The sequence below is a fragment of the Dermacentor albipictus genome, chromosome 6 (genome assembly GCF_038994185.2).
Source record: "Dermacentor albipictus isolate Rhodes 1998 colony chromosome 6, USDA_Dalb.pri_finalv2, whole genome shotgun sequence".
In the NCBI taxonomy this organism is placed as follows: domain Eukaryota; kingdom Metazoa; phylum Arthropoda; class Arachnida; order Ixodida; family Ixodidae; genus Dermacentor; species Dermacentor albipictus.
This window is the reverse complement of record NC_091826.1, coordinates 8,471,233-8,496,229: the sequence shown is the minus strand read 5'-3', so window position 1 is coordinate 8,496,229 and position 24,997 is coordinate 8,471,233. Positions and strand designations below refer to the sequence as shown.

Genomic DNA, 24,997 nt, shown 5'->3' with positions numbered 1-24,997 from the left:
GCATTTTCAAAATTAGCACAAGAACATACATATATCTGTGCATTTAGGTTGAATTTGCTTAATAAATCTAATTAATAATAATAATTCCTTCCAGCAACGCTGTGAAAGCTTGTGAAAGAGCAATAATGATTTTGCCTGCAAAAGGACAATGCGTGCCTGTTCATTTGTGGGAATATTCAAGACTGAAGAAGCACAGAAGCAGTGCCCATTTTGGCTATCACTGTTTCAATGAACGTTTTATTTCACTTCGCAGGAGTTTCTGCAGCCCCTGTGCCTTGCTGGCCTGTGTCGGCTGACGCTGCAGCCCACTTCCCTGGGCCACTGGACCATCTACATGTGCGACCAGGATGTCCTCGGTCCCCGTATTCTCACGCTGACCCTCAAGAAAAGCCCTTCGGGCATGGGGCTGAGCATTGTGGCTGCAAGGGTCAGGACCTCCGTGTTAATTTCTAGGCTACTTGTTCTCATATACTGAAATGTGGTGTGTTCAGTGATGTGGCTTTCAATTGGGCACTGATTGAGAAATGCTGAACGTGCCCCTGCCGGGACAGCAGTGACTCACAATCCGGTGAAAGTGACAGTGCAGCACACAGATCATTGAGAACTCTCCATATTAGCTGAGAAATCCTGTGAAATTAAAATGCACTTTGGATACATAATTTTTTAGATGAAATGCAATCTAATGTAAGCAGTTGTCTACGGGCAAATTGTTCAACACAATCTCCTCACCTTTGCTGTCAGCTCACAAGCAGCACTGCATTGCCCATTGCACGAGCACAAGGGTATCACTGGATGGGGACAGGCTGTGCTAATGGGAGCAAAGGAGCAAACATATGCGTAATGACCCGTGCTGGTGGTTGTAACAAAGTCCTAACGCATATGCTGAACACTTTTGAAAATTTTCTTTCTGCCTCCTTTGAAGTTCAACAGCCTTGGAATATTTGGCTTTACACAAAGCATATGGCATGGTAAATGTCAGTCAAGCAGCTTGAACAGTTTTTTATTGCAACACTAAGGCATGCCTGCAAGTTTTGAATGGGAGAAATTTAAGATTCAATTGCATCACATTGGTCATTTACCTCACACTCTCACTTCTTCAGCTGTGTGCAAGTAAGCAGGGGCAGAACAGACTGCGCCTTTTTTTGCAATGTCTCTGAGGGCTCTGTGCCTGCTGTGCAGGGCTCCAACCAGGACCGATTAGGCATCTACGTCAAGAGCGTGGTCCGAGGTGGGGCAGCTGACCTGGACGGCCGCCTCCAAGCCGGCGACCAGCTACTCAGAGTCGACGGGCATTCCCTAGTCGGCGTCTCGCAAGAAAAGTGAGCCACTTGCTTGATAGCTTTTCAGCGCCAACATTCTTGTCGCCCACTATGTAAGGTTACTTGCTGTTTAGTCACCTGAGATTTAAAATGCACTGTAAATGCACTAATTTAGAGGCATGTGTGTTACTCAAGGCATCACCTAGCTTCACAATATTGTGTGTGCAAAGCAATCCTCTCTTCCTGCTTAATTGTGTAAAATAATGAAATATTTTCTGAAAGCTTTCAGGTGGAAAGTTTTAAAACGAGGCACTGTGCACACAATCCAGGAGTAAAGGGCGCACCGATTTAGGTTGACAATACAGCAGATGTGCCTTGCGTGTGTAGGTGAAGCAGGCATCTGCTCTCTGAAGAGTTTACTCAGAGTGCATGAAGAAAATATGGACGCGTTTGCTGCAAGGACAAAGCATGCATCGCAAGCTATCTTCAAGTTCGTGATGGCAATGCATGCAGGGCAGCAGAGCTGATGACACGCACAGGCCCACTAGTCCAGCTGGAAGTGGCCAAACAGGGAGCCATACACCACGGGCTGGCATCACTGCTCTGCCAACCGTCACCTCTGCTCTTGCAGCGCGGCAGCAGCCGCCTCAGCGAACGTGACATTCCTGGCCGGTTGGCCCACGAAGAGCCCCCTCCCCGCATCCAGGGCAGCAAGAGTGTACCGGCTCTCAACTGTATGTAACACTGTCCGTGATAGCTGCTAGGCTTTGCCATCTTTGGTCTTTATGGCAGTTGGGTGCTATTGTCATGTTTTCTTCAAGGAAGCCGTTAGGGATTCTGGCTACAGTGGCTGCATTAATGGGGATGAAATGCAGAAACACCTGTGTAAACTTTCACCACTTCAACAAATTCTTCGATATGTCGATTCCTTTTGTTATCATTAGTCGATATAGAGTCAAACCTCAATATGACGAAGTCATACTTTTAGCGGAAAATTTCGCTAAATAGAGAGCATCTCCTGGACGCGCCCAATATTAGACAAGTGCACTAAACTTTTATGTTGCTTCAGGGGTTATGAAACTTTACAGCAGTCTCAATGTTGTATGTTTAATTTTGCCTACAGGTGGCTCTGCAGCTATGGATGGTGGAAGTAGCCAGCACTTGGCGCCAGGAAGTTCCATGACGATGCCACCACGGGGCTACCCTCCAGGACCTTCTTATTCGGTATGTGGTCTCCTAGTCATCCATGGGTTGGCGAGTCTTTCAAGATGCAGTGCTGCAACCCTGTCCATATGCACATCTCTTGCCAAAAGTATGCAGCCTATGAGACTGCTAATTTGAGATTTTGAGGCAATAGTAATAGCTTTTTCTCATGCTCACTCATTAAAAAATATTGTGATAATAACAAGAGGGCTTTGTTCACATAAAAAATACTTGAGTTGTTTTACTTACCATTACCTACTAAAAATGGCAAACCATCGGACCCAACAATAAGGGCCATATTGCCAAAGCCGACACTTCGCCATGGTGAAGGCTGGAGGTATGGTTCATTTAAGAATGCTGCAACAGGCAATATGCGTTATACTTGAATTAAAATGTTGCCCCATACATCGCACTACATGTCCACGATAAGAATTTGTAACTACCTTATTCAAAGGGAAAAGCTACATCAGCATCAGTGAAGGCTAGATTTTTTATATGTTTAGTGTGTAGTGTTTAGTGGAAATTTGCGTAGCGCCCATGAGATGCAAAAATAATCGATGCCACGGGCACCGGGACGTGCATAATACAGTAGCCGACGGATCTTTCGGACTTCGAAAATTCAGACTTGATGGATATTCTAGACTTCATAAATGCACCGTCATGGTTTCCATAGAGTTAATGCATTTTCACAACCAATTTTTCAGACTAATTTAGGCCCCAAAGTTCGATTTTCTGGACTAAATTGGTCATTCCGAGCCACACCACCTGATGTTGGAGGCCACCATGTTGGATTTTCCACTGGCTTGGCCAGGCTTCGCTTCCAGTGGCCCACTTTATAGCCTCCAAGATTAGAAGGCGCATGCTATCAATAGAGTGTGTAGCAGAGAGTTTCTAAATAAATACCCTGGAGGGCAATGTGGCGCTAGTGTCTAAGGGGGCTCTTCTGAGTGTTGCCTCAACATACATGGGAATGATAAGGACAGGCTTCGGAGTGACTTCGATCTTTAGACTACAGTCGAACCCACTTATACCAATACTCAAGTGCCACAAAAATTCGATTGTTATAGCCGATAATTGTTATGAGTGGGTTACATAAAAAAATCAAAATAGGGTCATGTCAGAGCTGATGTAAGAAAACTATAATGGCAAGGAGGCCAGTGCCTCTCCCCACCACGTTCCTCCATCCGGCTGCTGGTGGTATTCACTCGTTTAACTGCTTCCTGGGCGCTCTGATCACGTGTAAGCAGCCGCGGCTGTCGGCGTTAAATAATGGCACTGCTATAACAACTACAAAGAGGGGTCACGGGTGGCAAGGGATGTGCGAGCATCGCCGAGGCATCACTTTGGTGGCCCCAAAAAGGGCCTCTTAAAAAATGCGAGAAGGTTGCCGTGGCAGCCTGTCAGCTTGTGAAATCCAGAAGAACGCTTAGGCGAGATCGATGCAAGCCTCTTACCACAAACTTCTCATCCTATGTCTGTCAGCCTTGCATGCTTTACGCGAAGCTTGCCAACATCCTTCTCCAAGGCATCCAGATGCTCCACGTAGTGCAACGGAAGGTTACCCGTGAGAATGAAGCCCCGGAGGAGGACTGAATTATCTGCCAAGCTTCCTATGAGAAGAACGTTGAGGCAGCCTACCATACCGAGTCATCGCTGGCGTCGTCGCCATCTCTATCTGAAGCAGGAACGTTCGCGACGATCGCCTCATTGGTTAGAAGCACTTCCAAATATATAGTCGTGTGCTTTGTTTTTACCGGCAACGTCGTACATTGCCGATGATCAGCGGGCAGATCAGCCATCTTCTATTTTGGCGGTGAGTCAAACGAGGCTGAGAAACCATGTGACCAGGAACAATTTCGTCACAGCCTATAAGGACGAACTTGAGCAATTAAATTAACCAATTTCCAGAACTGCGCTGAGTGAGGAGCCAGCAAGCAATATGCGAGCAGCGCAGTTGGTACAGTTCATTTGTGTTTCAGAGGGTGGCACAGCGTAGAGCTATGGGCGCAGCCCATTTGTGTTCGGAGGGATGGAGGGGTGACGGGAGAAGGCGAGAAAATGAGCGCGTGGCGGCTGTTGGAGCAACGGGACATCGTGCAGTGGCTCCAATTTGCCATTGTCTTTTTTCTTTTGGAGGATTTTGCATTGCACTATCATTCGGCGTGGACACCCAGCAGCCAGACTTCATCGTTTTAGTCGATAATGCAACATCGGGGCATTGTAGTAAGCTAGTTATTTCACTGTGGAAAACATGGCGGTGTTGCAGCTTCTCATTGTTTTAACCGATATATTGTTAAAACCAGTATCGTTATAAGTGGGTTTGACTGTAGTGGCATTTTCTTGCGGTGCAGTAAACGAAGCTATAGTTAAATATTTTCACGTAAAATCTCATTTTATTTCTGCACTAGCTTATATAATGCACAATACATCACATAAACTTTATATGCCTTTGAGGTAGTAGCACGGTTTACCACCAGGGCACACCAGGGTATGCATTCTTCCACAATTCTATTCCCGATTTAGCGCCAGTGAATAATATTTATTTATTTCTACAACATCAATAACAACCGTGCATGTACTTATATAAAGATACTCAAGTATTTATGTACATAAAAATTTTGTAGTTGGAGAAAGTGTTGTCTGCTATGATGCCTGCTCGCTGCGAACGTGACTTTTCTCACAGACGACAAGCACTTGCGTACTCTCTCACTCTTTCTAAAGGCTGCGTTGGCTGTCACGATTGCTGAACGTCTTCAGGTACTTTTAAGCACATCTGCTGCAGTGCTAGCTAGGACGCTTGTTGTCTCCTACTAGTATGCTTCATTATATATTATATTGACGTATTGCTTCTTCTGTAGCCATAAAGGCTGCGTTGGCTGTCACGATTGCTTCTTCTGTAGCATGAGCTAGCAGCTGTTATGGCGTGGCTTTGCATTTACCGATTTTGCGACAGCAGACTACAGCCAGGAAGCAGCAGCTTTTCCTACCATGAGTAAGTTTGTGTTCTCAAATGTCCTGAAACACACATTTCAATGAGCACATGAACGAGCAATATGTAATGAAGCCCTCAATCAAATTTGATTTTCTAGCCATTAGAAGTACATTTGTCTTGTATCAGTAGTGCCTTCTTTTTGCTTTTCTGAAGTTTGATAAAGCATGTGACGCTACAGCGCTAACCTAACACACTTAACAAACCAAGGTCAAAACGGTCAAAACATGTTCTTTCAATGTTTACGAGGCTGTCACTTTCTCGGCAGAGCTTCGTCACCACACTGTGACACAAACATCTGCCCAGCTACTGGCCCAGTGTGCAATCGCCACTTTGAGCAACAGAATAAAGGCAGAGAGCATCTTTGAGTGTGTTTATGCGGCTTTGCATTTGTGCGATCAGCACCACCTCCTGTGCTTTTGCAACAGCCAAGTAGTGTGGCTTGTTTTTTCTATTTCCATGGTGATGCTTTTATCAACTGTATATGGACACAATGTCACTCTTGCACAAATCTAAACAAATCTGATCCCCTCCAAGCGTATAACGAGGCCTGGCATTATGAGAGTTTTTTAAGCCACTCCCAGCCTAATAATTTTATTTCTTGGGGTGAACAAACTTTTCAGAGTGTTTGATTTTTCAGATTATTTTTTAGTCCCTGCGAGGTCCAGAATATTGGTCGACGACTGTATTTGGTAGCCATTGGGTTAAGGGAGGACGCGGGTTTTACATCGCGAAAAATGGCTAAAAAATTGATTTTTTGAAAATCACATTTTCAGTTTCTATAACTCTTTTTCTATCTGATTCCAAAATATCATCCATATAAACCACGTAGAAGTGGTCTAAAAAAATTGTTTTATCAGCCAAAGTGGCGAAAAATTTCGCGGAAATCAAGAAAGAACTGCGTTTTTCAAGCCACAACATCTCTGGAACGGTGCAACCGAGCGCCGCCATCTTGGTCTCGTTGCAAAGCGCATTTCTCCGTCTTCAAATTTAGCAGAAAGTCTTCAAATTTGCCGCTTCAGCTATCACCTCGGTACAGAAACAAGCACACAAAAAGCAAATGACTGAAGGTCGTGCCGGAGTCTGCGATTGGCCGCGCCCGCCACGTGACTCCAGCGCAGTTCGCCATTGGTCCGGCGCTCGCGTCGTCTGCTCGGCTCTTTCACGGCTCTTTGCACCTCGCGAGCCTGAAAGTCTCCACTCGCCATAATCTCGACGTGTCAAAACGGGTGCTACGCAGACATTGCGGTAGCGTGGCCGATCCCTACGTTTATGGACATCTCAGACCTACGGCAAGGTATTCTGATCATTAGCGACGCGGAGTTCGCGACCAAGGTTCATGCGCGGAATCCTCGGACATGCGGCTAGGCCTTTCAGCACACAGTGTTTCGGAATTCGTGACCAAGCACATCGCGCATGCAATGCTCGTACCGCGGCTAAGCATTTCACGCATAGGAGTCTCCGACTCGTCGATCAAGCACATTGCGTGCGGACATCTCGGGCCCTCACCTCAGCATGTTATGCATCGGCGCCTCCAACTACGCGACTAAGTACTTCGAGCGCCAACTCCTCGACCTGCATCTAGGCATTTCGCACGTCGGCACTTCGGACTGCACGAATAAGAGCATCGAGTGTCGACTCCTCGAGCCTGTGGCTGGGAATTTCACGCGTGGCGTTGGCACCTCGGAGTGCGCGAACAAAAGCATCGAGTGTCGACTCCTAGAGCCTGCGTCTAGGCATTTCGCGCGTCGGCACCGGCACCTCCGAGTGCGCGAATAAGAGCCTCGAGTGTCGACTCCTCGAGCCAACGGCTAGGAATTTCGCGCGTCTCTCAAACTGTGCGAACAAGAGCATCGAGTGTCGACTCCTCGCGTCCGCGAACCCTATCATAACCCCCACCCGCCCCCTCATAAAGAGAACATCATGAGCTCTGTTCACTAGGCCCCTCGTGCTAGCACAACATCTGGCTGCAGAAGTGACCGAGGCAATATACAAAAGTACAATTCTGGAAAGCACCTAGCAGCTGCATATCTATCACTGGCTCTCTGATCCTTAGTTCCACAGCCATTGTCAGGTGAAGATGACTTGGAAGGCTACTTAAACTCAGTGCCTTCATTCAGTAACATGGTCAGTTCTACCAAATGAAAAAAATGCCTCACTGATTGTAATGAAGACTGCTATCAATCAGGCAGCCTGCAGGTACAACACTGGAACTATATTCATGCCCACACAGAGTTCTGCACCTCAGTTTGAAACCCAGGCACCATGCTCTTTGTAGAGCATGGTGCCAAATAAAGTTTCTTGTGCTAGTTCAGTGGCCAGTGTGCTATTATTTTAAGTGTGTGCAGTCACACATTTAGTATGACCATTCTTACAAAATATAGAGCTTCAAAGCGGTGCCATTTCTATTGCTGTAGATTCACTTCAGCAAAAGCTACGTTTGTTTGAAACTTCAAATGCGTTTATTTCAGTTCTATGTTTTTGCACACTGTGCTGCGCCTTACGGGGGTTTTTTCTGCGTTGTTTTTGGCCAAAAATGACAAGGGTGGTATCATTTTATTTGTATTGAAATGATCTGGGGGTGATGCTATCTTTATTACTCTTGCACAGTCATGAAAATTACATTCAGGTATAGTAATCACTGCTAATTGGAAAAAAATTTTCATAAAAAATGCAAGATTGTTTTCTTGTCCGCAAAATGCTTCCAAATGAATAAGAATAGCATCACCCCTTACAGTAGGTCTTTAGCAATGGTGTCATGCATTTAGTTTTTGGTTTAGCAAGACGGAATCATCAAAAAGCCTCGTAACAAGTTTGAAATTAATTTGACTTCAGACCTCAATATTTATTGAACTGCTATAGCTATCAAAAATCTAATTACAGATCTGAAATCAGCACAAAAAATTACCCTAGTCAGTGGAGTGTATTAAATATTCACCCAAAAAAATAAGAGAAAAAGTTTTAGGACCCACATCCCCCCTTAAAGAGTAGAAAGGACGATGAAATGGGTGCACGGCAGTCAATTGAAAGAAAACCTAATGGGGGCACTTGACCTTATTTTCTAATGTTGTAGGGCTGCCAAGACTCTGATCTGTTTAAACAATACAGACAAGTGAGTTTGCAGCAAGTGGGTTAGAACAAAAGTTGGAATGAGCCTCGGCATGAGCATTTGTCCATTGTGGATTCAAATAAGCACCAGCTAGCCCACTTGCGTACACTTTCTCCGGTGGAACAGATGGCCTTTTTTAATATTTTGTTGCGCTTGCATGCTATCAGTGTCCACAAGCTCCCCTCTGTAGGCTGTTCACATCAGTTTCGACACAGCCCAGGCAAGCAGCCATGGAGGAGCGCCAGTACCAGAATATTGGCTTGTACCAGCAGCAACACCAGCAACAGCAGCAGCTTCCACAGCAGCCACATCCACCGATTACAAGGTGAGACCACATATTTCAATAAAACCTTGTTAATTTGGAAGATCGGATCATTCGGACACATCCTCAGATCCCATCGGGCATACGCTGTGGGGATGCGTGACTCTCACGCCTCCCCTGAGATCTAGTTTTCCCGCATAGCTCGTCTCCTGCAGGGTGGCTTCGCCTGCCGCGTGGCCTGGCGCCCGCGGCGGTCGGAGTGGTTGAAGCGCCGTACGAGAGATGGTGCGAGTGTTGCGCTGCGGATGCCGCCGACAGGCGAGCCTTGGGCGCGGGAAAGGAAGGCTCGCTCTCTTTCCCGGCGGATCGGCGGACAGCGTGGACGTCCCGCGCACGCGCCGACCTGTGCTTCTGCGAGACTGCCTCGCGTGGCCGCCTTCAAACGCGCCACCGTTTGCGTGACCGTACGCACGAACGACGAGGCGTTGGGATCCAGCATGGGGCGAACACATTCGCTCATTATCCGGTCGCGGTGAGTCGGACTTACAGATTTGTCGCGCGCCCATCGGCATGTTTTGCAGATAGCAACTCGGCTAGCAGGCATTGATCTATGAAAGGTGCAATAAATGCCCTTGTGATTGTTTGCGCTACTGTGTTGTCGTTCCTTTGTCCCAAGAGTACGGGAGGAGAACCCCACACCGCATTATATATTGAATCCAAACTCTTGTTCATTTGGGCGTATTTGATCGCGCACCGGTTCATTCAGACAGTTATCTAAGCGCGGTGAGTGCAGAGCACCTCCCATGTTTGGCACAAAAGAGTAAAAGCAGTGCCAGTGTCCAACCAAAACAAAGCGGCAGAGTTCACATTTCCAGTCTTTAGTATGAACCATATGGGAACGACAGTAACACAGAATGCTTCATACCTATTTCTGCCTTTGTAGCTTTTATTATGCTCTTGTTTACAGTCACCGACTGATTTTTTGGACTCCAAAAATTCGGACATGCTTGATAATTCGGTCTGCTTCGCGGCACCGCCATTCTCCCCATAGACCACAATGTATAACAACTGCCGAAAGTTCGGACACCTTGCAACCTCTCGTCTTATTTTTTGGACACTCCTTGACCCAAGTCGATCGAGAGCAGCATGCACCGACTCTGACCGGTGCATGGTTCGACTTGCTGAACGCCATTTTTGTTTTGGGTGGAGCCTCCTTGCTGCCCCACGAAGTGGCACTACTGCAAATCCCCGCTCATCATGATTGTTTCTGCCTGGTTTGCGGATACACCAGTTCCGGTCTCAGCTCAGTAAGCCATGTCAAGACAATCCAGCAGCTGATTTGTTTGTTTATTCGTGCATGACACTGCGAGTAGGCCACGTTTTTCGTTTGTGCGACTGGTATCTGCGTGACGGCGTGGTGATGTTTGCTTTGTGTGCTGTGTCGAGGTTGCGGGGATGCAACATGACATACGAAAACATCGCGTCAAGTGTCTAATGGCACCGACAGTGCCCGCGCAGACAGCGCTGGGGAATGCCGGCAGGAGGGTGCCGGGAGGCCTAGGATTTGTCGCCTTCTGATGTCACGTGCACCCTACTGACGCCGAAAGTGTTCTGCCGAGACCTGTGCAGTGGTTCCGGACACCATCTCATTTGACAGTTTCACAGGTGCTGACACTGCTATACTGACATGCGCAGAACTCTATGACGGCGAGATCATTCGTCAGCTATCTGCTGCACCGCTGGATGATGACTCCGAGTCTAAAGATGACGCACTATGTGCTACGCTGCCGTTGCACGCGGAGCATGCACAAACAGTAACCGTGCTTTCAGCCGCCTATAGTGACCGTACGACCCTCTCTGAGATTCAGGCTTATCTGATTGCGCGGAAACGAAACAGCGTGCAACGGCACATTCATGATTTCTTCAGGCCTACTGCCAAACCTGAATAAGTGCGTGGAAATAAAGGATTTCTTTTTTTCTTTTCAATCTGCTTTTTCGGACACCTGTTTATTTGGACATTTCCGCAGTCACCGTGCGGTCTGAATGTTACAACATTCATTACAACACGAATTACAGCATGAATTACAACACAAACACGTTACACAGTAGAAGCTGTCCAAGATGAAGAATGATTCTACCATGGCCTGCACGCTGGCAGCAAACCTTCCAGCAACATTGCAATGGACGGACACTGTTGCTGACCAGCTCACTGAATAAAAAATTATCGTCGGGATGTGCGCACAGTATTAAGCATGTAGTGAATAAAGAGGCAGGACTTGTGCTGCGGCAGCACTGCAGAAGAAACATGAGGCCTTCCTCGCTGCGAGCGCTAATGCATCACGAGATAATAATTGCAGCTTCTGCACTGCTTTAGTGCTAAATAGAAACGATTTGCTGTTGCTTACAACGAAAACGATGCAACACACCAAGAAAGACAGGTGAAAAAAAAAGGGCACCCTTTCCTTTTACCTGTTTTTCTTGGTGTGTTGCATCGTTTTCATTGTAAGAAGCATGCACCAACTAGCTCAACAAGTGTTATTAGGATTTGCTGATTCATTCAGTAAGTAAATGCATGGTGTTTGAGTTAGCATTTGTTTATAGTTTTTTTTTATACCCTCAATAGTTTGAGATCGCTTGATTCGCACATTTGTTTCTATCCTATGAAATTTCTACAGTGAAAAGTTGGCCGGAGCTCGCAAAAAGTATGTATTAAACGGTAGTACTGCTTAACCGAAATAGCGTGAGATCGGCCACTTACCTATTAAAAACGAAACTCTGAGCGAGTGCAATAAAAAGGAAAAAAAACATGCAGTATTTATTCATTTTGCACAGCAAAAGTCTGTTATATTCATTTGATGCTGCGGCGGCTTAGCAACGACAACAGTGGCCTCAAGCTCCCTTAAGCTGCAAGCCAGCTTTTCCGCCAGCCCCTTCTTCTCAGTGAACATCCGCATGAGGCTGACATAACATGCAGCTTCTGCCAATGTCGGGCCTGAATCGCGCGTGCTGTCACTTTCCGTGTCATCCTTATCACTGTCGTTAGGTGACACCTTGCAATAACAGAGGCAACGATGGCGAAAAGTTGAACGTCGAAAAGTTTAACCTCGTAGCCAACACCTTTTCGCAGTCCCAGGAGTACTGCCGAGCATCTTCTCCTTCTCATTCCAAAGCCACATACAGTAGTCAACGGTAGATCCCTCTCGCGTGCCGGCGCCAACTTTGTGCCATGTTCGGTAGCACGAACGATGTCCAATTTTTCTTTTATGATGATCACCCAGTTTTTGTGCGAACTTGCACGATGCCACAACACAAGCCAGCCATAATGCCCTCTGGCTCAGCACCAAAATGATGCCCTCTGGCTCAACACCAAAATTCCAAGCGTCCTCTGCATTTGCATTTGGAGGCTGTTCTGATCTCTGAGGCTCGTTCTTCTGCCTGGCTGACCTACCATTATGATTGCGTTACGAAAAGTGCAAACATTACGTTTGAAGGGCCCCTGAAACAGTTCGCATAAATTTTGTAAACGTGTAGGATACGGCAAAAGTTAAGGGATCACGCGACGCGCTCCTCATAGGTTTTGCTGTCAGCCCTCACTGAAAACGCCACGGCGAGCTCTCCCGGACATTTCTGTAAGTACTTTCGAAATGAGAGAAGTTTTTTACTGTCTAAATAATAATCTTGGGCAAGCTGAAAGCACAGAATCGTTTACAGACGCTATCTCTTTACCGAATACGTACAGGGAACGCCACTGCGTGCGGTCGCCGCGGTGGAGTCTCCCGAACCAGCTTCTTGCGTGAAAGGTAGGTAAACGCTGAAAGCAAACTATGTGAAATATGCTCTTATAGTATTTGTATACCTAAATTGAGCATAATAGAATGAAGCCTCCATGCAGCAATCGCACAGATTCACAACAACCGTCTGCGCATCTGCATGCTTGTCCGCGCACTGTTTCGCTTTCGCCGCGTGCGCGTTTTCGCACCATGCCATGAGCTTTAGGCCGCAGAATGTGAGCATTTGACAGTACACAAGCAGCCATTGTTGCGTCGGTGCTATCAGAGCTGTTAAAAAATAATTTCATTGTAGACATTGTAGAGACGACGGGCACTGTGATATGCCGTCGCGACGATTCAATCTTTTTTTTTTCTTCTAAATTCTTGGACGTTTCAATATTATTTCTCGAATTGCGCCACACTGTATGTTTATCGGTGTTCTCAGCGTGTGATTTCCCGCTGCTTCTTATTTGTAATCCAGTGTATTAATTCATAACACAAACTTGACCATATGCCATGCTTGTTTTTAATGTGCGTCTTACCACTCCCTTTCCACTCCACTAAACTTTCCAGTAGCTATAGCATCGACAAGTTCATAGACCAAACCGTCATTACATTGGTCGGGCAGCGGACTCAGGCGAGCGTCTCAGTGCACGTTTTTCGAACATCGCAGACCCGGCGCCGTAGCAGAAATCTTCCTCGCGTCTGTGCTTGCTGCATACCCGAGTTGTAGCCGATGACTGTTTGCTGGTTTTATGTTTCGGGAGCCAAGCTTCATGCAGCTTATTGTCCTGCGGCTACGTGTGAATAAGGCTGACACCGGGCTCCGTTGCGTATGTCCGGCACTGCAGCACCGAACAGTAGCCTACCATGATGCGCGCCTTCAAACGAAGCCACTACCTATTGTAATACTTTCAAGCGTTGTAAAGGAGACACTCGAAGCGGGAAAATCTCGCGACTTAATGACGACTGCAGCGTACGAGGGAATTTAAACTCTCATTTTCAACTCGCTTCAACGCTCCCGAAGCAGCCGACGCGGCTGCTATGTCCACGTGATCCCTAATAGCGTGTCACAGCGACGATGGCGCCAGCTTTTCCAGTGGTGGAGCTCGAGGCCAATACGTGAGCGGCGTGATGGCTTTGCACAGCATTCCGTGAAATGTAGGCAATCGCTGAGAAGCAAACTATGTGAAATATGTTCATATAGTGGGCTGTCTGTATAACCAAATGAAGCATGACAGAATGAAGCCTCAATGCAGCGATCGCACGGGTTCACATGGACAGATTGCACATCTGTATTCACGTCCGCACGCAATGTTTCGCTTTCACTGCAAGCATGTTTTCAACGCCATGCCGTGAGCTTTAGGCCGCAGCATACGAGCCTTTGACAGTACACAAGCAACCATTGTTGTGCGGACACTATCAGGGCTGTTCAAAAATATCGTTATAACTATGGACCTCGACGCCTACAGCGATTTGTGGTGTGCAGTTGTGACAATTCACTCCTTTTCTCTTATATTTTTCTGTTTCTTCTAAATTCTTGGACGTTTCAATATCCTTATTTCTCCAGTTTCATCGCACTGTATGCTTATAGGTCTTCTCAGCAAGCGATTTCCCACTATTAAAGGGACTCTAAAGGCAAATATTAAGTCAAGCTAAAGTGCTCGAGAATCTCTAAGGCATCAATGTTATAACAAACAGAGCTTTAATAATCAACAAATTAAGGTAGATGCCGGAGATGATTAGGGACTCCCCTGGGACATTCAAGTACAGGGTCCTGCATATTTGGCTCCACGTGTTCAAAAAAAGATTTTGCACTGACCGCTGCACTGTTCTTGCTCAAATTTTGCAGAACGATTGCATTTTGACGTCAACTTTGTTTTAGCATACCACTTGGCATGATTAGTTGCCTGTTTTTTTAAGACAAAACTGAGAAAGTGTTTTCGTCTATGGCAAAAATGGCGTCCAAAAAGCCGACCCTGGCAGAGGTTTGTATCGTCACCTGCCGTCATCTGCAGAAAGCAGCGTTTCAGGGAGGGCTGCCATGTGTTGTCCGCTCCTGGAACAGGCGACTGCCCTCCCTGAAACGCTGCTTTCTGCAGATGGCGACAGGTGACGACACAAGTTTGTGTGCGCCGTCGCGGCAGCAGCTGGCATACCCATAAACACAGGCAAATTTCCACATTTTTCTTAAAAACCAGGCAATTAACTGTACCAAGTGTTATACTAAATGAAGTCGACACCAAAATGCAATCAGGCTGCAAAATTTGAGCAAGAACAGTGCCGCGGTGAGCGCTAAACCTTTTTTCGAACACGCGCAGCATCATATTCAAGACGTTGTACTTGGCCGATGACAAAAGCACTCCTCAGTTAAATTTTGTCACTAGTACTCAAGCAATCCTTGCAAAAAACATCCTTGCATTGTATTATAAGACAAAAAAATATGCAACTTGTCTAGTTCTGTTTCATTAAAAAAAAATGATTGAAATTACTTTGACAACGATGCGAGAGGTCGAAAGGTTTCGTTTTCGCTCGACTCTGCACCGCTCACGCTTATGCGTTTTAGGTTTGTTATCGCATAGTCCTGCACTGGTTTTGCTGGCTTGAAAAACTCACACAAGCTGCAAGGAGGAGAGAATACAACTTCCATGTGATGTCTTCGGATACCTCATTGGTTTGCGCCACTTGACCAAAAAGTAGCTGCAGCGGCAGTTCCATTGCTCTGTCTCTGCTCGATATCGCCGTCTGTCAGGCGCCATTTTACTCACCGACGGCAGCAAAGGGTGCTGATGGCGCATGCAACGTCACCACTCTCCTGGTTGGGTGACAGAAGATTTGAATTTCAAAAAAGGTATTTGGACCCTTCAGATGCAATTTTCTAGCAAACTAAGTCTTGGCACGAAAGAAACGTTACGAGCTTTCTGGAATGGTATTTAAACAGTCCACGTTGACTTAGTACTTGCCGTTAGTGTTCCTTTAATCCGGTATGTATTAATTGTTTGGTGCAAACACAAGTACAATCATATGCCAGGCCTTTCTTTAGTGTGCTTTGTGGAGATGCGCGACTCTCATGCGTCCCCTGATATGTTGCTTTCCCGCATAGCTCCAGTCTCCTGTAATTCGCCTTCACCGCATGGCCTGGTGCCCGTGGCAGTCGGTGTGGTTGAAGCGCATTGCGAGAAATGGCGCAAGTGTCGCTCTGCTAACGCCAACGTTACTAGACTAGCTTCAGTTGTAAAACTCCCCGCCCACGTGCTTACAGCCGCTGTCGCCATTTCTGTGACAGCCGCCAGAGGGCAACGCTGTTCGATCGGGCTCCACTGCAGACGCCTCGTCACAGCCTTGAGCTTATGCGGACGGGCAGTTTGCACATTTCACGCTCGCTGGCGTTCTCCCTTGTCCGAATTAGTGATACCACGAGAAAGCAGTATCCACCTACAGCAATAAGATTTATCGCGCCAGTTTATTAATGCTGAAAGAAGGGTAAACTGCACGAAAGGAAGAAGCGCACAAGCTGCGTTTCTAAATGTCGTGTGTTTCTTCCGGTCGTCTTAACGTTTTGCGCAGTTTAGGCTCACGAGCCTGAATATCCGGCCAAAGTGCGTGATTGTAGGATGATTTTGATCCCCACCGAAGCTTCTCACCACGCCAAAGAAGCGCTACAAAAAGAAAGATGAGGTCGGTCTTTGTACACACAAGCCACAATAAAAAAAAAGTCGGATTTTTCATTCTGTGAAGATGCTTAATCAGTGAAGCTAAAACTTGGGGCCCCTGTGTTTATCACTGGGTTAATCCCGAGGGTTCATTTCAGTATTTCTCAATTATGAGGTTGCACACACAATCGGCAGCGAGAGAGAACGACGTCACTGACGGTATGCCCGCAGTCCGCAGTTGTCGCTTGCGTTAGATGTCTCGAGTTTGCTCGGCGGCGTGGTTAGCAACCTTCGCCTGCGATTTGCCGCTTGTGATTCTTCGAAATTAAATCTTTCCGTTACGTAAGATCATGAGTGGCTCATACTCCCTTAAGCAATGGCTCATACCCCCGTAAACGCGGCCTCCCCATTACGACGACAGAAGTGAAGTGAAATTATACGCTGGAAAGATGAATGGCCACACAGCCAGCTGTGGAAGACAACGACGAACGCGGCAGCAGTGGCACGAGCGCGTGCCGTTGATTTCGCAGAGAGTTCCCAGTCGGCACGATGAATCGCTCAGTTTCACGCCGAGCGAGGCGTCGCATTGCTAGGAGCACAGAAAAAGTGGTGCGCCGAACTGTTGACATCGCTCCGATAGCGGCCTATTCAGCCAGGTACGCAGCACGTCGTCATCGTCTGCTGATATTCTTAAAAAGCTCGGCGAAGGCTACAGTTCCACGGATGACATGCTTGCTGAAATTCACTGTCAACAACGAACCACAGAATACACCAACGCTGCACCGCGTGCTTAGTCCGGCCCGCCCGCGTAGCCGGCTAGTGAGGAAGTGAAGCTGGGCGCGACTGCAGCGCCACGAAAGCGCAGGCGGGTGGCGGTTCCGCGCAACGGCGCCGAGTTTTAAAACTGAAGCTAGTCTAGTAACGTTGGCTAACGCCTCCTAACGGCAGGGTTACTTGGGCGCGGAAAGGAGCAGGCTCTTTCTCTTTGGCTCGGGGTCGGAAAGTGGTGTGGATGTTCCCCGCGTGCACCAATCCATGCTTCTGTGAGACCGTCTTGCGAGGCCTCGTTCGAATGCGCCACCGTTTGCTTGACCGTATGCACGAACGACCAGGTGTTGGTGTCCAACATGGAGCAAACATATTCGCCCGTTATCCGGTCGCGGTAAGTCGAACTTTCACGCGCGCCCATTGGCATGTTTTGTAGATAGAAACTCGGCTAGCGGGCATTGTTCTATGAAAAGTGCAATAAATGCCCTTGTGATTGTTCGCACTACTGTGTTGTCGTTCCTTTGTCCCAAGAGCACGGGTGAGAACCCCGCAGCTTGCCATTCCCTTTCCATTCCAGTGAATTTGCCGGTATCTAGCATCAACAAGTTCATACATCAAAGCTTCATGACATTAGCCAGACAGCGCGTGTGGACGAGCGTTGCAATGCGTGCTTTCTGCTACTCACTGAACATCACAGCCTCGATGCCATAGCAGAAATCTTCCTTGTGGAAGTGCTTGCTGCACACACGAGTTGTAGCCTATGGCTGCTTACCGGTTCTAAGTTTTACGATCCAAGCTTCACGCAGCTTCTTGTCTCGTCGATACTTGTGAAGGCTGACACCGGGCTCAGTTGCATACGTCCGCCACTGTGGCACCAAGCAGTAGCCTGCCATGTTGGACGCCTTCAAAGGCAGCCACTACGTATTACAGTGCATTCGAATGTTGTCAAGTAGACACCCAAAGTGAGAAAACCTCCCCACTTGATCAGAACTACAGCATAGGTGCAACTGTCGTTTTCAACTTGCTTCGGCGCTTTCGATGCCCAAAATATGCTGCGCTATGGTGCTACAATGAAACGGACAAACGCAATCCCTACAAATGGAGGCAGATTTTTTTTCTGTTGTCCTAATTTTTACCAACAGGTCACATAGTAACCAACTGCACAAGCTGCTCAACTGCTGTAGAGACACCATCCACTAAGCTAAACACATTTATTCCTGTTACTGCACCTGTGCTGCTGTGGGTGAGCAGAGCCGAGAACAAGAAATAGTCGGCTAAAAAGCATGGAATTGCCTCTAAAAGTGTTTACCTTTTCAGGCCAAGCCATGGTTCACAGCCATTACCGTGGAGTCCTCCCACGAGTAGCAGCAGTGGCAATGCACCGCTCCGGCCAGAAGTGGGTGCCCGGCCCCTCTCCACACTGGTGAGCCCTCGAGAGCAGGAGCAGTACGTGAGCAGCCTTGGTTCCCTCGCCATGGGTCACCACTCTGGCCCTCCTGGAGGAGGCGAAAAAGTGTTGGGAGCCCCACTTGCATCAGATCCTCCCCCACACTGGAGCCCCCACCCGCCTCCGCCAGACCTGAGGGCGCAACGGGACCTGCTTCGCCAGGAAGCCAAGATGGAGGAAATGAAAGAGGAGGTGAGGCAGTGAGACATGGAGGAAGGACAGCTTAGGAGAGTCCCTGGCAATCTCTGCAGTGTTGGAGAAAGTTGTTGGAGAAATTCATGTGTATTTTTTGTGAAGTAACATTGGGACTGATGGTGCAAACCGATGTTGTCATAGCAACCGTGCCTCAGTCATCTGGTTATGAGAACAAATGTGCACATTGTTCGCAGTCGCTGGCAGCTATCACCTCTTGCACCACGCGGGCATGTGCGACGCTGGCAGCGTTCGCCGCCCATTCGCGAAACCTTTCCTTGAACGCTGTGTCCTCCAATCACTTTTCCAAGGGCTTGATTGCACAGCATGCCAGTGTGGTGGAGCTTTGCGCGTGTTAGCTTTGGGGCATGCAGAAGTGAAGAGTTTTAGAATAGGGCTTTGCGTTTGTGGATAGCGTCTTGTGCTTGCAGCGCCCCTACAGCATAAGAAAACAACTGTTATATATAATTAAATAAAATATAATGTTTTGTGATTGGAAGAGTAATTTTGACATCCATGTTTTTGTGTTTAATTGCACTTGGATGTTATTCTACTAAAGTCGAACCTGGTTATATCAAACTCACAAGAAAACGCCTATCAGTTCGATATAGAGCATAATTCGATATAAGCCTGCTTAATAATTGGATGTCATAAAAGCACATACCATTTATAAATTAACTTTATTGATGAAACTAGCTTAGCGTGGCATGAAATAGTCCAGTCTTTTTTCTGCTTGCTCAATTTCGCCGCCTGCCACACATGCACTTCTCCACATTCTCTAAAGAATCAGAGTAGCTGAGGCTGCAACCTTCCGCATTTCTGCAGAAGCACCAGACTAGTGCAAGCGCACCAATCACTTCGGAGGATGTGGGCAAAGGACCGTCGTTGCTTTCCTTATTGTGCCCACTTTCACTTTTGCTAGGTACGATGTCGGCAATGTAGTCTTCGTTTTCGGGCTCTCCTGTGGTTGCAACAGACTCATTTGCGCTCACAAACTTGTCCACGGTTAATTCTGCAACAACTTCTGGAAATTCTGACAGCTCACTCCAAACTTCGGCAACACAATCAACGGCTCCGTCGCATTCATCATAATATACTCGCCATCTTGCATGACGAGGGCACAAGAGCCCCTGATTGGCTGTCTGAGCAAGCGCTGCGGGTAGGCCAGGATAATTTTTTGCAGGGGGTTGTCAACGGCTTGTCCGAGACAGCGCTGTCACGGTAGGGAGAGCGGTTGGTTGGAGCCGCGCCGCCGGGTTTCCCCGCCACAGCAAGGGAAAGCCAACTTCCGGGGGCACTTTTCCGCTGCTTGACGTTCGATATATTGGGAGTCGCTGCTATTTCTGTTCGATGTAAGCGTAATTTTTGCTATTATACTCATTGTAACTATACCGTGTCCAGAAATTGTTTGATATATAGAATAATTCTATGTAAACGGGTTCGATATATTTGGGTTCGACTGTAGCAGCAAGCAATTAGTTGCGCCTAGTTTTGAGTAACTACCTTTACATGCTGTCACCAGCCAAGTTAAGGCATGTTAGGCCTACGATCTATGAAATCAACACTCGAATTTGGAATCAGCGACGTCTAATGAATCAGTCTTCATTACACCCATTAGTTGAGAAAAAGCGATAACAGCAGTCACTTCTCCTAGCTTACGAACTTCACGCATTACCACGAATTGAAGCCAGTTTGGTGCTAGGTTAGAGCTGTCGCTTCGATAGGTTCCGTCACCTTCGTTGACACAAAGCTTTTGGGGGAGCTTTTGGGGCTCCTGCCAATTCAGTAAAATAGCGTGCCTGATGCCAAACCCAAACACAGTTTTCGTCTCACACTTGAGCAGTGGCTTCAATGCTATTTCTTTGGAGCCCCTATTCTAAAACTCTCTAATGAGTCTGACACACACACACACACACACACACACACACACACACACACACACACACACACACACACACACACACACACACACACACACACACACACACAAAAAAAAAAAAAGAACTTTGGACAGTGTCTTACCTTTTGATTTTCAGGCAGTTGCTGTCGGCTATCCCTTCCCCATTTCGCAAATAATGAAGGTAGAAGTGTTGTGCTTTTTTAATGTAAGTCCTGAAGCATTGAGGAGTGCTATAAAGCTGCTCATTTTTGTCTGCATGCCACAAATATTTTTATAATTCACCTTTTGCAAAGGTCGTTTGTAAGACAATATGCATACCTAATAAAGCTTAAAAAGAAATATATTATGCTTATTCTGCAGTAAAAAATAAACCAATAGCTTTAATAGCACCAGATATAGCTTTGTGAACATTATGACACAAAAATTAAGAGCTATTTCTGTGATTTTAAATAATGACCTATTGGATGACAATTAGAGGATGCGACTTGTGGTAAATCAAAATCTATAGCAGAGCTATACACACATACATACATTCACATACCAAATTTATCACGTTAGTTACATAAGTAATTAAAATAGTTTTCAATGCCGCATCCCCCTTAAAATGTGACTTCTAGGCAGAGGGGTCATGTGCCAGCAAATTGTTTCAGGTTCCCAAAGCAGTCTCCTTTGACATTGTTTGCAAAAGTGTCCGACTGGGCCTTGCCACTTGCCTGTCAGTTTCAGCCTAGTAACTTTTGTAGCACTTCCCCCCTGAAGAAAACGAGAATTGTATTCACGAAAAGAGTGTTAGTCTTGCAGACTGCACAATTTTATCACAACTACGGATTCTGCGGAAGAGAAACTGAGGACCTCGGGTGTCTCTAGATGCAGCTCACTTTGCCAGTGCCTGGTCAGCAATCTTGCCAACTGACACTTCCCAGGTACGGCGGCGAGAGGAACGGGACCTCCATCAGCCATTGATCACAAAGCCCCCAATGAAGCAGCACCCACAGCAAGGTGTTCGCTCGCCACCGCCTCCAGAGACCAGCAATGGGCACCACCCAAATAACAGGTCTGTAATGGCCAGTGGATTGCTTTTAAAATTAAATTCTGAAATCCTAGTGCACTGCAGTGATACCTGCTTGTATCAAACCTAGATGTACAGTCAATATTGCTTTGCCTGCGCTTTTCATGATAGGGTCATTCTACTGCAGGCAACAGTACAAGCCATGAGAGTGGAGTAGAGACATCACAGGCTTCGCTTTGTGCCACTGATGTTAAGATACCATATTTCTGCATGTGTAACCTGCAATAAAAATGCAAGAAATGTAACAGTAAAGTAAGTATGCAGGGTACATGTGAATTTCTCCTTTAAGCGTGGCTTCACGGCAGTGCGGCGCACCCTGCCCTGAAGTCGTACCTTAGGCCAGGTGCTCTGCCATTTAGTTTTGTTATCTCCTAGGGAATGCTACCCTCTCCCCACCCTTGCGTGTTGAAGCCCCTCTCTACCCTCCATAGTCGCCCATTCTCCTCCTCTTTACGGATCGAAATACTACTGCATTTATTAGTTAGCAAATGGTGTATGTGGCACTGGCAAACTAGACCTCGGATCACGATGATCGGTGCTGAATGGCCGCCCTAGCATAGCCAAAGCTAATGATAAAGCTTTCACTTTACAAAGCAAATTGTGTATCATGTGATCATGTGTAGATCACCCGTATCTGTGGTGCTCACTTAATTAGTGCTACAGCTTGGCCGCATCTGCTCCATCACCATTGCACATGCGAGGGCTATTCTCTTCATTCTGTCATCGTTTGTCGTGCGAATCCCAGCTGTGAAGTGATCCGATTCAAGTCACAGTGGTGGTCCAATTGCGTCATTTTGCTAAAATTCGACTTGCATGCTCCTGGCTGTGCCCACTCAAGTGCCATTTGCACCATCTGCGCAAAAGTGCGGTATTTTCACGTTTTCACAGCAATGGAATGTTTTCAGTAGGGTTATGCAGCCACAGTCAATTAATGATTTTCTGGACGCCCGCTCTTTCAGACATGCCCAGTAATTCAGACTCTTTCATAGTCAATGTACAAGCTAGACCGTTTTAAATGTCAGATGCAAAAACCCTTCGCCATCCAATTTTCCTAACTTTTTGCCATGACTTCAGCTTTGAAACAGCATTGATTGAAACCACTATCGCCGCCAATTTTGCTTATCTTGCTGCCTCGAACAGGTGCTTTTGCATGCAGATCTGCTGGCAATCTGGAGCCACTTCCACGACAACGCTAGGCCTAGCTACTGTGACGTTTGCTACGAAGCTTCTTGCTGTTCATTGCCGTGTTTTTCATTAAAACAATTCGCCGTTAACAATGGTGCCGACTCCGCCTTTGTAATTCTCACCAATGAGCACCAGGTGGCCGTTGTGCATCGCCACTGTGGCTAAATCGCAAAACTTGGGGGGATGCGTAGGAGACGACACAATGATCAGGGCATTGCCCGCACTCCTTAACCACTAACTTGGGAAAGTGAAGGCATCTATATGAGGCAGGGCATGCCCACGATCTTCGTGAACAGCAGAAAGAAAACACAATCACCATATTAGGAAGTATGTTCCACAGTTCCACAGACAAAGCTCACTGTGCTGAGCTACAATGTAGTCCTGGAACTGTACGTCCCCAGCATTATGCATATATATGCATTTAATGACGTTTTGTGTATATATGGACATATTCTTGCAGCTCGACAAAGCAAGGAGCATGGAATCAGTAAAATATTCCTGCAAAGCCGGAGTTGAAGGGCGTTGCAAGCATACTGCTCCTGTGGCCTTTGCAATGGATGAAGAGGGAACGGAGTAATGCACAAGCAGAAATCAGAGCTGGAAGCTGTAAAAAGAAAGTCTTAAGGGGGGACGCGGCAATTGAAGTGGCAGAGTTTTCAATTTTCCGATTTCTTCACCCCCCCCCCCCCACCCACCCACCCCGCAATCCACAGACCTTTCTTTACCTCGTAGTGAAATATTACAAGATATGCGATAGAAATCAAGACGACAGCACTTTAGGGTAAAGTACTCTCATCAAAAATTGCAAAAGAATTGGGCTTCGGTAGGCCCCATCGCATCGCGGATCGCTCGGCTATCTTGATGCAGCACCGCCATCTTGGTATCATCGTAAAGAGGAGAGATCGGAGCTCAAGATAGCCAGAGCGATGCATTTCTCCACCAAAAAATAAACCAGCAAACACAAGGGAGAAAAAGGCAAATAGTCACGTGGGGCACAGGGCATGCTCCTATTGGCTGTTTTAGATGGGAATTGCTGACGAACCTCTCTCACGCGCATTTGTGCACAGCGAGCTGCGCGTTCTGATCAGCGTGATTGATGATCGTGGCAGGTTAACGCACGTGTTATGTGATGAGCCCCATAGATATCAAATTCTGAACGGCCCACTTGTGCGGAAGACCACGAAAGGTGTAAAAAAGAGGGAGAAAACCACTCGTAGAAGCAGATGCTGCCGAGCTTGTCAATGAGGCATGACTAGCGCACATGGGTGACCGGGAAAGCGCATCCGCGTGCGGTGCTGACGATGTGACTATAGGCTATGGTGAAGGCGTGTTTGTTCACGAGTAATACTCAAGGGGCGTTCGCTCGTGAACAATGGTGAATGCGCGTCCGCGAGCGAGCGATGGTGCGTCAGCGTGCAATTCTGTCTGCAACATGGCATCGGCGAGAGCAAAAGTTTTCAAGTGAAATATTCAACTGCAGATTTCAGCTCCAACTCTCACTAATAAAGAGCTTGTGCGACGAGAGACGAGAGCAGATGTTTTGAATGCACCATCAACTACCTCTGCATGATGCATGGATGCATGACAATCAAAAAGGCAACTGAGGTGCATGAAACTGCTGCAACAAAGCAAAAAACCACATCAATATGTAAGGAAAATGTGTCCTCACAGGCAAACTACATCCCAGGTGGGTTTTAGGTGCTCAAAGTAAATATTTACATGTTTACAACAAATGAAACTGAGCTCCGTTCTCTCGACTTTCATTTTTTGTGCAGTTGCTTTCAGTTATCATGCGTGCAACTCGAAACACTGAGGAAAAGATACTTTTTGTTTTATAATGAACATATTCCTTTTCACCCAGCATTGATTTTAGGCAAAGATGCACTTGTGATGTCACACATGTTACCGTGTTTATTCGCATAATAATCGCACTTGCGTAATGATCACACGGCTGAATTTTGTCGTCGAAATTCGATTTTTTGTCTTTCCCGTGTGATGATCGCACCCTGAACTTTTCGCAGCGATATGTCATGTGCCATGTCTAGCTAATAATGATCGCGCTTACCATCTGTCGAATGCTACGCGAACGACTCGTGAAGACATGCCAAGCGGCCTGCATGCACCCAACATTCCTAAGCAGATGCCCCATTTCATTCCTTTCACCACTTTCCGCATTTCCATGAAAAAAATA

The 24,997-nt window shown here is 46.9% G+C and overlaps 1 protein-coding gene across 2 annotated transcripts in view; it reads left to right on the top strand.

Annotated features, from left to right (window-relative positions):
* Positions 1-24,997, top strand: part of cno (adherens junction formation factor afadin) — a 113,254-nt gene that overhangs the window by 67,618 nt on the left and 20,639 nt on the right. For both annotated transcript variants that reach the window (XM_065424805.2, XM_065424806.2), the window contains exons 13-19: positions 254-427; positions 1,180-1,319; positions 1,773-1,993; positions 2,383-2,483; positions 8,776-8,885; positions 18,331-18,652; positions 21,476-21,606. In XM_065424805.2, the coding sequence (XP_065280877.1) occupies positions 254-427; positions 1,180-1,319; positions 1,773-1,993; positions 2,383-2,483; positions 8,776-8,885; positions 18,331-18,652; positions 21,476-21,606 (1,199 nt within the window). The remainder of the gene's footprint in view (positions 1-253; positions 428-1,179; positions 1,320-1,772; positions 1,994-2,382; positions 2,484-8,775; positions 8,886-18,330; positions 18,653-21,475; positions 21,607-24,997) is intronic.